The sequence below is a fragment of the Crocodylus siamensis genome, chromosome 4 (genome assembly GCF_052110815.1).
Source record: "Crocodylus siamensis isolate JL-2025a chromosome 4, ASM5211081v1, whole genome shotgun sequence".
In the NCBI taxonomy this organism is placed as follows: Eukaryota; Metazoa; Chordata; order Crocodylia; family Crocodylidae; genus Crocodylus; species Crocodylus siamensis.
In genome coordinates, this window is record NC_143398.1 from 214,974,056 (window position 1) to 214,992,032 (window position 17,977).

At 47.3% G+C, this 17,977-nt stretch overlaps 1 protein-coding gene across 1 annotated transcript in view; it reads left to right on the top strand.

The window, feature by feature from the left end:
- The window catches only part of CCDC148 (coiled-coil domain containing 148), a 165,917-nt gene that overhangs the window by 102,272 nt on the left and 45,668 nt on the right, over positions 1-17,977 (top strand). Inside the window, exon 11 of the mRNA XM_090041252.1 lies at positions 12,429-12,569. Coding sequence (XP_089897378.1) covers positions 12,429-12,569 — 141 coding nt within the window. The remainder of the gene's footprint in view (positions 1-12,428; positions 12,570-17,977) is intronic.

Sequence of the window (17,977 nt, forward strand, 5' to 3'; positions counted from 1 at the left end):
GCCCCAATCCCTTCCTCTCCCATGCCCCTTCCCTCCCCACTCTTCCAGCCCCAACACACTGACCAGCTGGAGGCAGATGTGTCAGCTGCCTATTTAGTCTATGGCTGAATCTCCAAAGCTGTCAAATCTTTTCCGAATCTATTTAGATGCTTTGAATCGATTCAGAACTTTTATTTGTCTCCTGATTCAATTTTGAGTTGGTGATTCAGTCCCCATATTGGGCCAAATCTCCTCCAAACTGAATCAGCTATCAAAGCTTTGCACAGTCCTAGTAGCCATGTGCACAGGCTGACTTCCTGATGCCTGGTCCAAATTGTTCTGCTCTGGAAGCTGTCCTGTTTCCTGTATCCTTGATACAGATATTACTGTATTGAAGAGTGTTTAATTTAAGGGAATTTAATATTTTAGTATCAGCAGCTCCAGACTTTTAGCAATGAGAGGAGATATGTGGCTTTAAAAATAACTTCATTTGGAACAACTTTTTTTCCCATAACATATATCTGATTCTGGAGACCTGGTTTGGTTGAGACAGGCCTTTTCTGTAGTATTTAACAACTACACCAGCTAACTAGTGTTCTAACCAGTGTTCCAGGGATGCTGGCAGCCTTTCTTTGGCCTCTTCCAGGACAAACAGCTCACATGATAGGTGGAAGAGAAGGCTAACCACAGAGGCATGATCCCTTTCATGCAGGAGTAGATTTGGGGAGGTGAGGTGAGCTAGTGGTGGATCCCCCCCTACTGCCACTGCCATCCCCAGCTGATCCAAGCACTGGGGATGCCCCAGAGTTGCTCCTGCCTCACTCCAACTGTGGCCATATGGGGTGCAAGGTTCAGCATGGGACAGCAGCAGCAGCATGCAGGTTCCTCTTTTCAGTACCTGCTCCCTTCCCTCCCCCACCACAGAGGATGTCCCATGCTGGCTGGGAGCAGACATTGGAAGGAGAAAGTAAGCCCTGTCCTTGGCTGACAGGCATGGGGGAGCTCTAGAGCCACTCCTGCCCCATGCTCCAAGGAGCCTGCTTTACTTCAGTCTTTGGCCAGCAGGGGACACGCGAGGCGGGGAAAGAGGGGAGGGGTGAGCAGGAAGGAGGAAACTGTGCTACCACAGCAGGTGTGCCCAACCAAATCTGGCTCTCCACAGCCCCCAGCTGGAGTGGGGGAAGAGCAGTTCTACTTCCCCCATTCCCTCTGAGTCATCCAGGGGCAGTAGCAGCAGTGTTGGCCTGGGGCATATTCCTTTCCACCCCCACACTGTTCTTTGTATTCCTGTTCACTGTCTGGCTCCCTGGTGTCCCTGGCAGACCTGGGGGCTCCAGCCACACTGTGGCCTGAGGGCATGGCGTGGCACACCTCACTTCAATAATTTCTGGATCTGTCCATGTTTTCATGATCCCCTGTGAAGAAACAGATGGGAAGTTATGATGATATGGGGCTCATATGTCTGCATTTGTCTCCTGTAAAAGAGTTAGGGCTTCTTTGAGACAGAGCTGGTTTTACTGGGAACGGGTGGGAGCAGAGAAGCAGAAAGCCTATTTGCACATGTGTGTATGAGTCTAGTTGCACACAAATGCATGATGGGATTTTTTGTGAAGTTGGATCATGGACCATGGATAATGCAGAAGAGTTGTGGGAAAGAACCACTCTATATCCCAAAGCCATAGCTAGTACACTGAAAGAAGTAGTAGTGCATTTAGTGGTTGAGTGACCGCTTCCAATGAAACAGAGAATTTCTACCTGATTTCAGCAGATCACAAGTCATTAAATATATACCCTACAGGGCCTACACTATAGGGCCTACAGAAGGTGCCTGCCATATTTGCAGCTCTGTTGTTAGATCAGTGATCAATTTGATTCCATCTGAATTGTGGAGATAGCTACAATATGGAGCCTCAAGACATGCTAAATAGCAACATGTGGTTCAAGAAATATTACTAAAGGCTGGTGGTACACAATAAAACTATTCAGACTTCACCATCAAATGAAGGCTGTTGATTAAAAAACGATGAAAAAGAAACATCAGCTAGTATTTATAGTAGTTGACACATAGGAATACTGTCTTGTGCTGGGCAGTAGGGCAGTGCAAGCTATCTATATCTGCAGTACAGTACCAGAATCTCCTCAACATACAAGAAGAGAGAGATCAGTCACTATGAGTCCTGTCCAGATTCTAACCAAATTTGGGGAAATATTTCAAGAAGATGGACACTTAAAGGACTAGGTGAAATTAAAAATAGACCCTTTGAAACTAGGAAAATGAAGGAGTTTCACTTGCGTTAAAATGACTGAAAATAGCCAGTGGAGCCAGAGAGAAGGGCTAAAGTTACATCCAGGAGGATATAGAAGGCACCTTGAATATTAACTGGTTTGAAGTAAATAATACAGATGACCAAGAGAATGCTGCCCAGCATGGAGGCCGCCAAGGGATAGAAGCAGGTCCCTCACTGTCAATCAAAACACAAAGTGCTATATACTAGCCCCCACCAGATCCAGCAAGTTAACAAACACTGGAAATAAAGGCAACAGCAACAAAAATTGTTGAAAGGAAAGATGTAGCAACTGCATGAACAATGGAGGGAGGAGCACAGGTTGCAGGCAGAATGATTCAAAGGATGCTTTACAAGGATGCTGGCTACAGCTGCCGAATCTCTGTAAATAGCTCTTTTAATAAATACCCAGTTTAGTTTTACAAATGTGGAGTCTTTTCAGCATACAATGCATGAAACAGTTATGCAACAGAAGACATATCTACTGGACTACATCATACCGTTCTTCTATATTTTTCATTTTCTATGTTATGCCTAATACAATTTCTCTGATATCATATAACATGCTATTACTTTTTGAAACAGAAACAACTCAGAGCATTTTTGGCATTTAAAAAAACCTATTTTACAAAACAAACGGTGATATTTTTGCTGTGAATTGATAGATGTACTGGGGAAGAGGTTTTAGATAAATAGTTTCAATTCTAGCCTATAGCTAGGTACAGACATTCAGGGAGGTTAGGGGTAGGTTAGAGCGAGTTAAAAATGGTGACGCTAAGGTAAATTGGGATGGGGACCTAGCAGGGGTGGGGTGGAGGTTGGAAGATTTGGGGGCAAGCAGGCACAGGGGGAATCAGGGTATTCATGGGGGAATTGGGTGGCAGGTAGCATCCATGATAGGGATCGGAGGGGCTAGCAGGGTCTGCAGAGGGATTGGGGATTCAGGGGCAGGTGGCATCTGTAGGGGAAATTGGAAGGAATAGAGGGGGCAAGCAGAGTCTGCAGAGCACTTGGAGAGTTGCATCTGTGGGGGGCTAGTGAGGTCTGTGGGGGAATTTGGAGAGCTAGCAGGGTATACAGGAGCAATTTGGGAGATTGGAAGGGCAGGCAGGGGGTTGGTGGGATCTGGGAGGTTTTGGCAGAATCAGGGGGGCTTGGGAAGGTCTTTCCTCCACCCCAAATGAACAATCCCCTTCCCTGGCAAACCGCTGAAAAAACTGGCACTGGCAGCTTACAGGATGGGGGGTTTGGTGGACTGGAGGAAGAAGCGGGGCTGGCTGGTCTGTAGGAAGGGGTTGTCCATCTGGGAGTGGGAAAAGGCTAAAAATATCTTTGTGCCAAGGGGTGAGTAGGGAAAGATTAGCCCTGGGGCTGGGGCTAGCAGCTGGGCTTTCCCAGCCCTGAGGCTGTACTGAGAACTGTACAGAAAGTCAGGACAGTTAGACTGGTCTAAAAATGGCTAACCCAATCTGAGTTAGACTACATTGGAGGCACAGTTAACTTAAATTGGTTTGGCCATTTTTAAAGTATTCTAACGTTCCTAAACTTTTGTACAGATGGCACTTAGGTTGACCTAAGCGTAACCTGGGTGAATTCAGTTATATCTGGTGGCCATTTTTAACACAATCTAACCTTTCCCTAACCTCCCCACAGATCTGTATGCACCCTTAATGTGCTCTTCAGTATTACCAATTTATACCTTCTAGGTCATATAGTCTGTTGCTAATAAACGACCACTTGATTGTTCAAATTAATTGAACAAATTAACCACTAAGAGAGGATCATATTGTATGGTCCCTGATATGCAACAGCAGGTGTCAGTGAAGAGATTCTGTTGCCCTCTGCAGTTTGGTGGGGTGAGGACCCATGTTGGGTCTAGAGAAAAACACATGGGGTTTTGTACTTTACCCTGCAGTTTGTTCATTTCCTAATCTACTCCCTACCTGAGCCCAGGAGTTCACCTTTTTATCAGAATTTTTCTTCACCCCTAAAAGGTATGGTTGAGAATCACAACCACTTCCCTCTAGCAGTCCTTCTAGCTCATAAATCCACATAAATAGTCCCAGCTTCTCATTTCTCCACTCTGCTTTTCTCCCTCTGTCTCCATGCACCCTATTCTAGATCCAGGCTTCCATCTTCATTCACTCTCTTCTTTCTTTAGTTCCTGCTTGTGTCTTTGCTACCACACTGAGCCCATGTTTTTTCTGGACCACAACCATTCCCTAATCTCATGGTTCCTCTTTTCTTGCATCCCCCAAACAAACTCTCCACATCCCTGCTGGTCTTTAATTCTCTTACCACCCAGGGTCTCTGCTTTCCCTCCCAGCCCCAACTTTTCTTTCCTTTTTCAGCTCTTTTCTTTCTTCATGCCCCCAAACCCATACCTTCCCAGTTCAAAAGTGCCACTCTCCTACTGCTTGTAAGGGATGATCAGATCCCTGGCATCACTGTATAGACAATGTACTAGGAAGGGAAGAAGGAATGAAGCTGCCTTCATTCTCTGCTCTGTCTGATTCTATCAGCTATTATTTTAAATCTGTCAGAGAAGTCATTCAGGGTGTCAGCATTTTAAATTCTGTTATCATAAAGGAAGAGCTGAGATAGTGCTGTTTGTGTGGAAGATCTAAATAAATACTAGGGCTCTGTGAAATTTTGACGAGTGTTTCATTTTGAAGCTGTTTCGACACATTTTGAGCTCGAAACAGTGAAATTGAAATGAAACAAAAGGCTTCAAAACAGCTTTGAAATGAAATGAGGGCACTCAAAACGCTTCAAAAGTTTCAAAAAGTTTCAAGTTTTGAAGCTGGGCTTGCTGCACCTAAACAGAAGCTAAGGAGATGGAGGGTGAAGAGTGGGGAAGGACTGCTCTGATACTGACATCTAGCTCCGTGTTCAATTCCCCAGCTCTCTGATCGCTTCCCCCAGCTCTCTGATCATTTCCCCAGCTATTCCCAGGGGATGCCAGCCTCCGATCTGCACATGGGGTTTCAGTAGGCTTCTGCTGAAACTGCAACGGCAGCCTGCTGAAACCCAGTGTGCAGATCCAGGGGCCCGTACCCCCGGGGAAGACCTCGGGGGAGTGATCAGAGAGCTGGAGAATTGAACCAGGAGCTGGGGGAATGTTCAGGTCCCTGAACATTCTGGTTGGATTCCCCAGCTCTCCAGTTTTTCCCCCAGTTCTCTGATCAGCTTCCCCCAGCTCTTCCTGGGGGGACACCAGTGCCAGCTACAATGGGAGGGCTGTGGGATGGGGGGCTGTGCTGGGGTCTTCCTTATGGAGCTCAGCCTGACAGTGGGAGCATCAGTGGCAGAGCTGCTCGGAGTTCAGCCCTGGCTCCAAGCACAGCCCTGGCCAGTGGCTCTCCCCCACTTCCCGCTGCCTTCTGGTGCCAGGCTCAGCTCTGTGGGGCTGGCAGAGTGACTCAGAGAGCAGCCCAGTGGTGGGAGCTGGGGAAGAGACAGAGCTGTGCTCTGAGCATCTCTGCCAGCCCTATGGAGCTGAACCTGGTGGCAGGAGGTGGCGGAAGGCCTAGTGGTGGAGCCACTCTGAGTGCAGCCCTGGCAAGCACAGCCTGGTGGTGGGAGGTTATGCAGCCCCATGGAGCTGAGCCTGGCAGTGGGAGGCAGCGGACAGCCAGTGGTGGAGCTGCTCTGAGTGCAGCCCTAGCTCCAAGTGCAGCCCTGGCTGGTGGCTCTCTGCTGCCTCCTGCTGCCAGGCTCAGCTCCATGGGGCTGCAAAGCCTTCCACTTCTGGGCTGTGCTCACCAGGGCTGTGCTCCAAGTGGCTCCTCCACTGGCTCTCCTACTGCCTCCCACTGACATGCTGAGCTCCATGGAGCTGGTGGAGCCACTTGGAGCACAGCTCTGGCGAGCACAGCCCAGTGGCTGGAGGTTCTGCAGCTCCACAGATGCGAGCCTGTCGGTGGGAGGTGGTGGAAAGCCAGTGGCAGAGCTACTCGGAGTGCAGCCCTAACGTCAAGCGCAGTCCTGGTCAGTGGCTCTCCACTGCCTCCTGCTTCCAGGCTGTTCTGTGGGGCTGTGTGGCACCTCTAGTGAGCGGGGTAAGTACCATACCATCTCCCTTTACTGGAGCACCCCTCAACTTTTCTGCCATGACTTGTTGTTATTAAGTTAAAGGAGGGGGTTCAGTGGTGTTCCTCTTCTTGGGTGACCCGGTGACGGAGGTACTCACATTTGCACCGCAGTGTTCCTCAGGGCTCCGCCTCCCCTACACCCTGTCCACTTGCCAACTGCTTGGGCATTGGTATCATTGTTTCCACCATTCCCTGTGAAACCCTTTTACTGTGGGGTTCAGCTTCAGTACCGGTCAGTTGCGAGGATGTCAAGGCATCTGGAGCCCTGGACCCTGATGCCAGAGGGCTGGGCTCCCAGAGAGAGAGGTGCTCTTATGAATTCTTGAATGCAGGCAGGTGGGGACCGATCGTCCCCCTGCCGAATGCAGAGACACTGCTCTCCTTGCTCCAGGTGCAGGCACAGCACCTGTGGCAACACTCCTGCCAGCCACCAGTTTTTGAACTTCCTGTAGCGGTTGCCCAAGCTGCCACAATTAGCCCGGGGTTTCCCCACCTTGGGAACAGCTGTTTAAAGAGCCAGCATAATGCTGGGTCGTGTGGCCATGGCTCTGGTTCTGGCTCTGGCCGTGCTAAGAAAAGCAAGTTCCCTGGGATCTGGGGGGTCTTTGTGTTCCCTACAGGGGCTCTTGGGGTTTTCCCCAGCCCCCTTGATGCTTGTGGGGGCTTCTTGCCACCACAGGCTGGCAGAGTCACTTGGAGTGCAGCCTGGTGGCGGGAGGTGGGAGAGCTAGGGCTGTGCTCCGAGTGGCTTTGCCAGCTCCATGGAGCTGAACCTGCCCTCCTAGCACTGCCACCGAGTGCTGGGAAGGGCCCAGTGCTGCCCCTGCTGCAGCCCCAGAAGGGGCTGACGCTGGCTGCCTGCAGCTGGTGGGATGCATCATGCCCCGAACCCCCTGGTGCAGTGCAGCCCAGCAGCTATAGGCAGGCGGCATCTGCCATTCCCGGGGCTGCTGTAGGGGTGGCCCTGGCCTCTCCCCAGCACTCAGGGCAGGCCACAGTGGTGGAAGGGGGGCTGCTGCCACCCCAAAATTTGCTATAGCCCCTCCTGCAACTCCCAGCACCACCACTGAGCACTGGTCTTCTGGGGGGCACAGGCCCCCAGATCTGCATGTGGAATGACAGGAGGCTGCCACTACTGCCTGGGGCCAGTGGCAACAGCAGTCTTCCCGGCGCTGGACAAGGGCTGCACACAGTGCTGATCCCAGGCGGCAGTGGCAGCCTCATGTCATCCCACATGCAGATCCAGGGGCCTGCATCCCGGGGAGGAGTCCGGCACAGCCCCACAGCCCTCTTGGGGGTATGGGCCTCCAGATCTGCACAGGGGATGACAGCAGGCTGCCACTGCCAGCAAGCTATATGAGTTTTGATTTCATAGATTTCATAAACATTAGGGCTCGAAGGGACCTCGGGAGATCATCGAGTCCAGCCCCCTGCCCAAAGGGCAGGAAGTCAGCTGGGGTCATAGGATCCCAGCAAGATAAGCATCCAGTTTACTCTTGAAGGTGTTCAATGTAGGCGCTTGAACCACCTCCGCTGGCAGACTGTTCCAGACCTTGGGGGCTCAGACAGTAAAGAAATTCTTCCTTATGTCCAGCTTGAAACGGTCTTGCAGGAGTTTGTGACCGTTCGACCTCGTCATCCCATGGGGCGCTCTGGTGAACAGATGTTCCCCCAGATCCTGGTGGTCACCCCTGATAAACTTGTAGGTGGCCATCAGATCACCCCTGAGCCTGCGCTTTTCCAGGCTAAAGAGTCTCATGGCTCTCAGCCTGTCATCCTAAGATCTGTTTTTCTGACCTCTGATCATGCGCGTGGCTCTCCTCTGGACTCTCTCAAGCTTCTCCACATCCTTTTTGAATTGTGGAGCCCAAAACTGGACGCAGTACTCCAGCTGCGACTTCACTAAGGCCGAGTACAAGGGGAGAATGACGTCCCGGGATTTGCTTGAGAAGCATCTATGGATGCACGCCAGCATTTTGGTCGCTTTATTAGCTGCAGCATCGCATTGGAGGCTCATATTCATCTTGTGGTCAATGATGACCCCCAAGTCTTTTTCTTCTGTAGTGCTAACCAACGTAGCACTGCCGAGCCTATAAGGGTGCTGCAGGTTTTTCCTCCCAAGGTGGAGAACCTTGCATTTTTTGGTGTTAAACACCATGAGGTTCTCGTGTGCCCATTTGCTGAGCGTGTCCAGGTCAGCCTGGATCACCCGCCTATCTTCTGGCGTGGATGCTTTGCCCCAAAGTTTGGTGTCATCGGCGAACTTGGCCAGTCCACTCTGACTCCAATGTCAACATCATTAATGAAGATATTGAACAGTATGGGTCCCAGGACAGAGCCTTGAGGGACCCCACTGGTCACAGGGCACCACGATGAGTGACTGCCATCAATCACAACCCTCTGGGTCCGACCACGAAGCCAATTTCCCAGCCAGCGGATCGTGGTGGAGCCAAAGCCACAACTGGCCAGTTTGGCCAAGAGGTGATCATGGGATACCAGATCAAAAGCTTTTTTGAAGTCAAGATATATGACATCAATCTCTTCTCCCTTGTCCAGGTGATAGGTCACCTGGTCATAGAAGGAACTGAGATTGGTCAAACAAGACCTACCTGCAACAAACCCATGCTGGCTGTCCCTTAGAATGTTAGCCTGGGCCAGTCCATCAAGGATAGCCTCCTTAATAAACTTTTCTAATATCTTCCCCAGGATAGAAGTCAGGCTAATGGGCCTGTAGTTAGCCGGATCCACTCTCCTCCCTTTCTTGAAGATTGGCACCACATTGGCCTTCTTCCAGTCTTCGGGCACTACACCAGAGCGCCAGGAGTTTTCAAAGATCTGTGCCAGGGGCTGGGCTATGACGCTCACCAGCTCCTTGAGTACCCTGGGGTGCAGGTTGTCAGGGCCAGCTGACTTGAAGGTATCCAGCTTCTCAAGGTGTTCCTTTACGAGGTCAGCATTGATGGAGGGTAGGGGATCCCCCTCACCCAGATCTCCCTGTCCCATAGCAGGCATGGGCATCCCGTGTGACTGATGAAAGACTGACGCAAAGTACCTATTTAATAGGTTGGCTTTTTCCTGGGCGTCAGTTGTCAGTTGCCCCATCTGGTTTAGCAGGGGTCCAACATTGCCCTTGCTTTTCCTCCGGCTCCCCACATATCTGAAAAAGGACTTTTTGTTGTCCTTGATGCCTGAAGCTAGTTGGAGTTGAGTTGCAGCCTTGGCTTTCCTGGTTTGCTCCCTGCAGGACCGGACCAGCGCGGAGTAATCCTCCTTGGAGGTGAATCCCATCCTCCATCCTTTGTAGGCTTTCCTTGTTAGCCACAGTAGGTCCACTAGGTCCCTGGAGAGCCAGGGGGGCTGCTGTGCCTTCTTGCTGCCTTTCCTCCGTGTTGGAATAGATTTAGCTTGTGCACTGAGGATCGCTTCCTTGAGAAGCAACCACTCTTCTTGAACTCCCAACTCCCTGGGGTCATGGTCCCTGAGGGCCTGACTGACTAGCCTCTTGAGCTTGTCAAAGTCGGCTTTTCTGAAGTCAAGGACTTCAGTGTTGCTGACTGACTTGCCAGCTTTACGGCGGATGGTGAAGGTGATCAGCTCGTGGTCGCTGTCACCCAACTTCCCATCAATCACTAGGTCACCGATTAGGTCGTCCCCCGTAGCCAGTATCAGGTCAAGCAGCGCTTTGCCTCTCGTTGGCCCATAGACTTCTTGAGTCAGGTAGAAGTCATCCACGCACGAGAGAAAGCTTTGCGCCCGCTCAGATTTAGCTGAGTGATCTTCCCACGAGATGTCCGGGTAATTGAAGTCACCCATGACAACCAAGGTCCTGGAGCAAGCGGCCTCAGTCAGTTCCTGGGCGAACTCCTGGTCAAGCTCGGGACTTTGAGTGGGAGGTCTGTAGTAGACTCCCACCGTTGTGTCCCCTGTGCCGAATTCCCCACGAATTTCAACTGTTTGAGGTATAGTTTCACAAAAATCCCTGTACCTATCTCCTTGAAACTTGGCAGCTTTCATGTCCTCAGAAGGCACTACCATCTCTGCAATTTTCATCTGAATCAGGCAAGAAATGACAAAGTTATTGGCATTTTCATGATTCCCCATTATAATCTATGGGCTAGATGTTTAAACACGTTGAAACAGCGAAAGAGTTTCGACGAAATGAAATGGAACAGTGCTTCAAAATGAAACAAAATGAGAAAGTAAAACACTGTCCCTTCAAAATGGTGAAACAGAAGTCAAAACAAAGTGGATCTGTAAATGTGAGGGGCTCTGACTGTCTCCCATTTCTTTCTTCTGAATTTTTCATTTTCTTCCAGAAATATAGGGATTAGGGTAATAAACATTTTATCCCATAGTAGTCTGGTCACTGATGCCTAAAACATTCCCTGGAAGTCAGGACAGTGACCAGATTCTTGGTAAAGTTTGCTGATTGCAGTGTTTGAGTCTTTTCATCCTGGGATCCACCTGTCCTTTGACTTTCCTTGTCTGAATAGGACCACCATTGACCCTTTCCTTGGCTTCTTTGACACAATTTTTGGGCACAGGTTTTATATCTGTTACTCAGGAAATGAGACCCCACAGCCCAGGTGTGAAACTTCCAGAATCAGTTCTGACCTCCCACTATAGCTTAAGTGGAACTTTTCCTAGAGTTTTCAATCTTGTAAGTGCTCTGTGTCTCTAGCTTATCTCTTCAGGGACATGTGACAGATGCAGCCAAGAGACCTGTAAGGGTTCCAGAAATCAATGACTGTTTAACTAACATAAGAAATAAACATATCTAAACAAAATAATAAAATACCTGCCTTTCTTTACCACTCTTGGGTGTTCTTTGGGCTTAAGTCAGAGTCCCATAGGGAGCCCTTCTTCCAATGGCTTCTTCAAATTATGGAATTATTTTCTCTGTAACCAGTTTTCATCTTTGTCCACTGCTCCCATGGGTAAACAGGGCCCATTGAGTATTAAATAGGGCGACCATACAGGAGAGTGTGAAATCCAGGACACTTCACCTGCCTTCTGCCCCCGAAGTCAGCAGTGCTGCTTCAGGTAGAGGTGGGCATGGTACACTGGCAGCTGTGTCTGCCTGCCTGTCTGCCTGGCACTCCATGCCACTCCTTGCTTTCCACTTCCCTGCCAGACTGTGGTCTGCACGCCTGTGTTTCTAGGACGCTCATTTTAATTCTCACTGGCTGGCTGGGACCAGCCTCCAAAATCCTGGATGTATGGTCACCCTGCTATTAAAGTATACTGTTCTATACAAGCTTCCTTTGTTTCTGGCAGTCTCTCAGGTGTGTGTATGGCCATAATACCTACCTTTTTGTGTTCTAATTTAAGGATTTTTTCATTGTCCGAACCCTTGCAGAGCGACTGGAGAAAATTGGTTTCATGTAGGATGCAACCAAGGTCCTTGTATTTGAATGGGAGCAATTCTCTCTGGTCTGGGAGATATGTGGTAGAGCTTCAATAACAGCAGCAGCAGTAACAACAACAACAACACAGTATACAGTTGCTTAGAAGAAAGAGCTGTGTGCTGACTACACCTGAGAGAATGGACATACAAACAAGTGAACATAAAGCAAATGGGGTTGGAGCTTCCCAGTGTTTTCACTGCTCTTTGCTAAGTGCCCTGGCGCACGTACTTCTCCGATAGTAAACAAGAACGAATCTTCGTTCTCCTTCTCCTCTGCTCTCTGTTAACTTTCTTTTTACTGAGGGGTAGGGGTTTACTTACATAGGCAATCATACGGAGCAACTAATTTGCTGTAGAGGTAGAGAAGCTCCACCTTCTTTTACCTCAGTCTTTTATGCCACTTAAATGCTTTTGACAATTTACCCAAAGTTATTACATTTGCATATGTGTTTGTGCTCCTTAAATACTATGCCACCAAATTAAGACTGACTTACAATAGGGAAATAATGTTCATTAGGTAATTGCATATTGCTGAACCATAAAACTTAATGTATAAAATGCGTTTCTGCATTATTCAAATTCTTGTTTCCAGGGTCAAGATATTACATTTCTTTTATCATGGGTCAATCTACATGTGAAGACTTTCTCAGTCTTTTCTTTTAGGTTCTGCAGTGGAGAGCACAACAAGAGGAGGCTGCCAGATTGGAAGTTGCTATAGCTGCCAGAAGAAAAGAAAAGGAAGATGAAAAAGAAAGGCTACAGAAACAAAAGGAAATGATTTGGAGAGCAGAGGAGAAAGAAAAAGTATGTGAAATTTGGTATTTCAATGAGTTACTATGTCTAATTGCCTCTAAAATCTCTAACTCATCTCAGTTCTTCACACTTTTTGTAAACAGTTTTTGGTATTTGTGCAGAGATATAGTGGTTAATGGAGCTTTGCCAATGCCCATTTTGGCATTAAAACTGCATGCACTTCCACAGTGATTGTGCTAATTTCTCATTTTTCTAAAAAAGGGCACAGATACAGGCATATAGCCTGTGACTGTCACAGTCTTGTAGAGGAAATCAATGCAGAGAAAATACTGAATTTCTAGCTGTTTTACAGACTTGTATTATTGAGCAATATGGCAAAGACCTACTGAAGCTTCCAGTGCTGCAGTAAGGTATGCTGCAATGCAGCAAATAAGTCTCACAAAGTATTGTCTGCAATATAGCACACTGCACTTAGAACAGCACAGGAAACTTTCCAATTGCCTTCTCTTAACAGAGGGCCTGATGCACATATTAATATTAACACTTTCAAGACAGCAGAGAGATGTAGTGTCTTATCCTAAGTTTTCATTTGGTGCACAGGAAATTACATTGTTTTAAATCTGAACAATACCTAGTGGAAAATCTTCAATCACTTTAGTATTTATTTTTAAAAAAAAGCTATGTATCAAACTGTTCACAAAGGACAGGCAGGGAAGAAGAGGAGAAGGAGTTCCACTTTATATAAAAGAGCCATATGATTGCTCAGAGTTTCAGTATGAAACTGGAGATAGGCCTGTTGAAAGTCTCTGGTTAAGGTTAGAGGGGAAAGCAACAAGGGTGATGTTGTGGTGGGGGTCTGCTATAGACCACCAGACCAGGAGGAAGTGGTGGATGAGGCTTTCTTCAAACATCTAGCAGAAGTTTCCCAATCAAAAGCCCTGGTTCTTATGGGAGACTTCAGTCACCCTGACATGTGCTTGGGAGGACAATACAGCAGTGCACAGGAAATCCAGGAAGTTTCTGGAGAGTATTGGGGAAACTTCCTGGTGCGAGTGCTGAAGAGGCCAACTAGGGGCCATGCTCTTATTGACCTTATGCTCGCAAACAGGGAAAAGTTGGTGGGGAAAGTAGTAGTGGATGGCAGCTTGGGCAGCAGTGACCATGAGATGACTGAGTTCAGGATCCTGAGGAAAGGAAGGATGGAGAGCAGCAAAGTAAAGACCCTGGGCTTCAGAAAAGCAGACTTAGACTTGCTCAGGAAATTCATAGGCAGGATCCCTTGGGAAGCCAGTGTGAGGGAGAGAAGAATCTAGGAGAGTTGGCTATACTTGAAAGAAGCCTTACTGAGAGTGCAGGAACAAACTATCCTGATGCATAGGAAGACAAGCAAATATGGCAGAAGACTAACTTTGCTTAGCAGGGAACTCTTCAGTAAACTAAGTCAAAAAAAGGAAGCTTATAAGAAGTGGAAAGTTGAACAAATAAATAGGGAGGAGTATAAAAGCATTGCTCAAGCATACAGGCATTAAGTCAGGAAGGCCAAAGCACAATAGGAGTTGCAGTTAGGAAGGGATGTGAAGGGTAACAAGAAGGGTTTCTACAAGTATGTTGATAGCAAGAGGAAGATTAGGGAAAGTGTGGGTCCCTTACTGAATGGGGGAGGCAACCTTGTGACAGAGGATGCAGAAAAGGCTGAAGTGCTCGATGCCTTTTTTGCCTCAGTCTTCACAGGCAAGGTCAGCTCCCAGGCTACTGTACCAGGCAGCACAGTTTGGGGAGGAAGTGAGCAGCCAACAGTGGCTAAAGAACAGGTTAGGCACTGTTTAGAGAAGTTGGACATATACAAGTCCAGGGGGATTGGATGCACCTAGGGATGCTGAGGGAGTTGACTGATGAGATTGAAGAGCCACTGGCCATCATCTTTGAAAACTCATAGTGATCAGGAGAGGTCTGGATGACTGGAAAAGGGCAAACAGTGCCCATATTTAAGAAGGGGAAAAAGGAAGATCCAGGGAACTACAGATCTGTCAACCTTACCTCAGTCCATGGAAAATCATGAAGCACATCCTCAAGGAATCCATTTGTAAACACTTGGAGGAGAAGAAGGTGATTAGGAACAGTCAGCATGGATTCACCAGGGTCAAGTCATGCCTGACCAACCTGATTAGCTTCTATGATGAGGTGACTGGCTCTGTGAATGTGGAGAGACCAGTGGATGTGATACACCTTGATTTTAGCAAGGCTTTTGATATGGTCTCCCACAACATTTTCACAGGGAAGTTAAGGAGGTATGGGCTACATGAATGGACTGTAGGGTAGATAGAAAACTGGCTGGAGTATCAGGCTCAGAGAGTAATAATTAATGACTTGAGGTCTAGTTGGCATCCAGTGTCAAGTGGAATGCTCCAGGGGTCAGTCCTGGGGCCGGTTTTGTTCAATGTCTTCATTAAGGACCTGGAAGATGGCGCAGAGGATACTCTCAGCAAGTTTAGAGATGACACCAAGCTGGGGGGAGTAGTAGATACACTGAAGGGTAGGGCTAGGATTCAAAGTGACCGACATAAAGTGGAAGATTGGGCCAAAAGTTATCTCATGAAGTTCAACAAGGACAAGTGCAAAATCCTGCACTTAGGACAGAACAATCCCATGCACTGGTACAGGCTGGGGCACTGACTGGCTGGTCAGTAGGCCTGCAGAAAAGGACCTGGGGATTACAGTGGACAATAAGCTGAATATGAGCCAACAGTGTACCTTTGTTGCCAAGAAGGCTAATGGCATATTGGGCAACGTTGGTAGGTGTGCTGCTAGCAGTTCAAGGAAAGTGCTTCTTCCCCTCTATTCAGCACTGGTGAGGCCACATCTGGAGTACTGTGTTCAGCTTTGGGCACCCCCACTACAGAAAGGATGTGGACAAATCGGAAGGAGTCCAGTGGAGGGCAACAAAAATGATGAAGGGGCTGGGGGGGCATGACTTATAAGGAAAGACTGAGTGAACTTGGCTTATTTAGTCTGGAGAAGTGGAGACAGAGGGGATTTAATAGCATCCTTCAACCACATGAAATGGGGCTTGAAAGAGGATGGAGCTAGACTGCTCTGTGTGGTGGCAGATGAGTAACAAGGAGTAATGGTCTAAAGGTGCAGCAAGGGAAGTTTAGGTTATATATTAAGAAAAAAATGTCTCATTAGGAGGGTATTAAAACAGTGGAACAGGTTACCCAGAGAGGTGGTGGAATTTCCATCCTTGGAAATGTTTAAGACCTGGATAGACAAAGCTTTGGCTGGGATGATGTAGTTGGGAGTGGTCCTGCCTTGAGTAGGGGGCTGGATTAGACGACCTCCTGAGGTCCCTTTCAACCCTAATTTTCTATGTTTCTGTATGCTAGCTGTAGTTCTGTTATCTAGATTTTATTTAATATACAGAAATGTGACCTTTTCAATACTCATTTTGCTTAGTTCTTACTTTTAAAACTTAATCCTTTGAATGTAATATTGGAACTGCTTTCTGTGGAATTTTTATATTAAAAATTTTTAATTATTATTATTTCAATAATGATAAACACCAGAAGTAGCAAATCTTGTGGGGTGGTCCTACAAACATATCAACACATGAGTAACTTAAGTTCTCCTATTTGCTTCTTTGAGATTGCTTATTGTTAAAGTTACTAACATGCTGAGTGTGTCCTTTTGCGTGTATCTGTTCGAAATAATAAGTTAAAAATAAAATAAATAAACCAGGCAGAATTATTTTAAAATGCAATGGTTTCATGATATATGTTCTTCACAAGAAGGACTTAAATTATCAGATATCAACTGGTGGAAGAAGGACGTATAAAGAAAACAGAGTACCTATCATCCATGTGTCCTCTTTGGAATTAAAATTTCTTCCCTTTATTTAGTTGCCATATTCCTTTGTAACATACCTTAATGAGAGACAACACAAGATCACAAATAGGGGAAGGGGTGCAGGAAAACCCTTTACTGCTTGTTAGAAGCTGAGAGATTTTCATCTCTTTAAAGCCATCTGCATGAAATTACTGATATCACAGTAACATTCTTAAAAACGATAATAAAAATATAAACCATAAAAGAAACTGTTAGCATAACATGCCTTATCTGAATATTTTTCCACATTTAATGAGATAGGGTTCCATTACCTTAGTTACAGAGAAAAGAAAAGAAAATCCTACACTTCTAGAAATTTCTCTAATCAGTTTGGGTTTAACTCTGACCCAACTTTCCCTGCTGTGTTCAAAGACATTTCCTTTCCCTCACCTGTGTAGCAGGTTCCAGGTGCTAGTGCTCATAATCAGGTGGCTATATAAGAATTCCACATAGCAAAATGATTAAGTGGCATATAGCTAGCTTGACAATGGGGCAAAATGTTTTTTTCTCCTTCTATCTTGTTTTTGTCTGTTCTCATAACCTATAACTTAGAGTTTTATTATGAAGGCTCATGGCTTCCAAACATGGACATGAGGAAATCTTCTTTGGAAGTATAATAAAGTATACACTTTCAGTTGACTAGTTGTAGTCAATACATGTTTTGCCTTTATCTTCAGTGGGGCAGAATCACAGGAACATACTCTGTGCAGGCATATTCTAGACATCTGCTGTACATTTTAAGCATAAACATACGGAAAAATGCACAAGAGAAACTTTTCAAATTCTGTTTATTCTGAGCTCTGGCATTCTTACAGTTTGACTCAGGCAAATGTTTCTCATATTTCTTCTGCGTTGCTGGCCTATTATTGCTTTTTCTTGGCTATTATTAGTCTTTTCACAGTATTAAGGGAATAAATGCATATAACCACAGGTCATTTAAAAAAAAAAACCTAACAAAAAACTGTTTGATTTTCAATCCCTTGATATTTGCATACATCTTCACCCTACTGAGTAAAGGTAAAGACATTGGGGGCCAATACCGATAGCTGATATTTAAGGAGGCATATTTGCCAATACCGATCCGATATCTTATACAGCTGCCTCCAGGTGGTAAGTCCAGTGTTGTGGAAAGGGACAGGGAAGGGAAGGGGCGTGGGGGGGGCAGGTCAACAGCCCCCATGCTGAGGGAGGGGGCAGGCGCTGCCCAGTGAGGGGGGCATGGGACGGAGCTGTGGCATGTTTGGTGGGGACAGCTCCTGTCACTGCTTGCATCCCTGGAGGGTGTGGGGAGAGTGTGCCTCTGGATCTGCATGGCTCAGGGTGGGCTGCAGCTGCTGGGTGGAGACGGAGCTGGCACTGCACAGGGCTTTTCTTGCTGAAGGCTGGGATTGGAGCAGGCTCTGGCAGTGCTGGGAAAAGGCTGCAGCCACCCCAAATTTCATCACAGCTCCACTCCCAGCCCCATGTTGCTGCCTGCTAAAAAGCTGTGGCTGCATCAGGTGGTGGCACAGGGTTGGCAGTAGAGCTGCAGTGAAATTTGGGGTGGCTGCAGCCTTCTCCAGGAGCAGCCAAAGCCT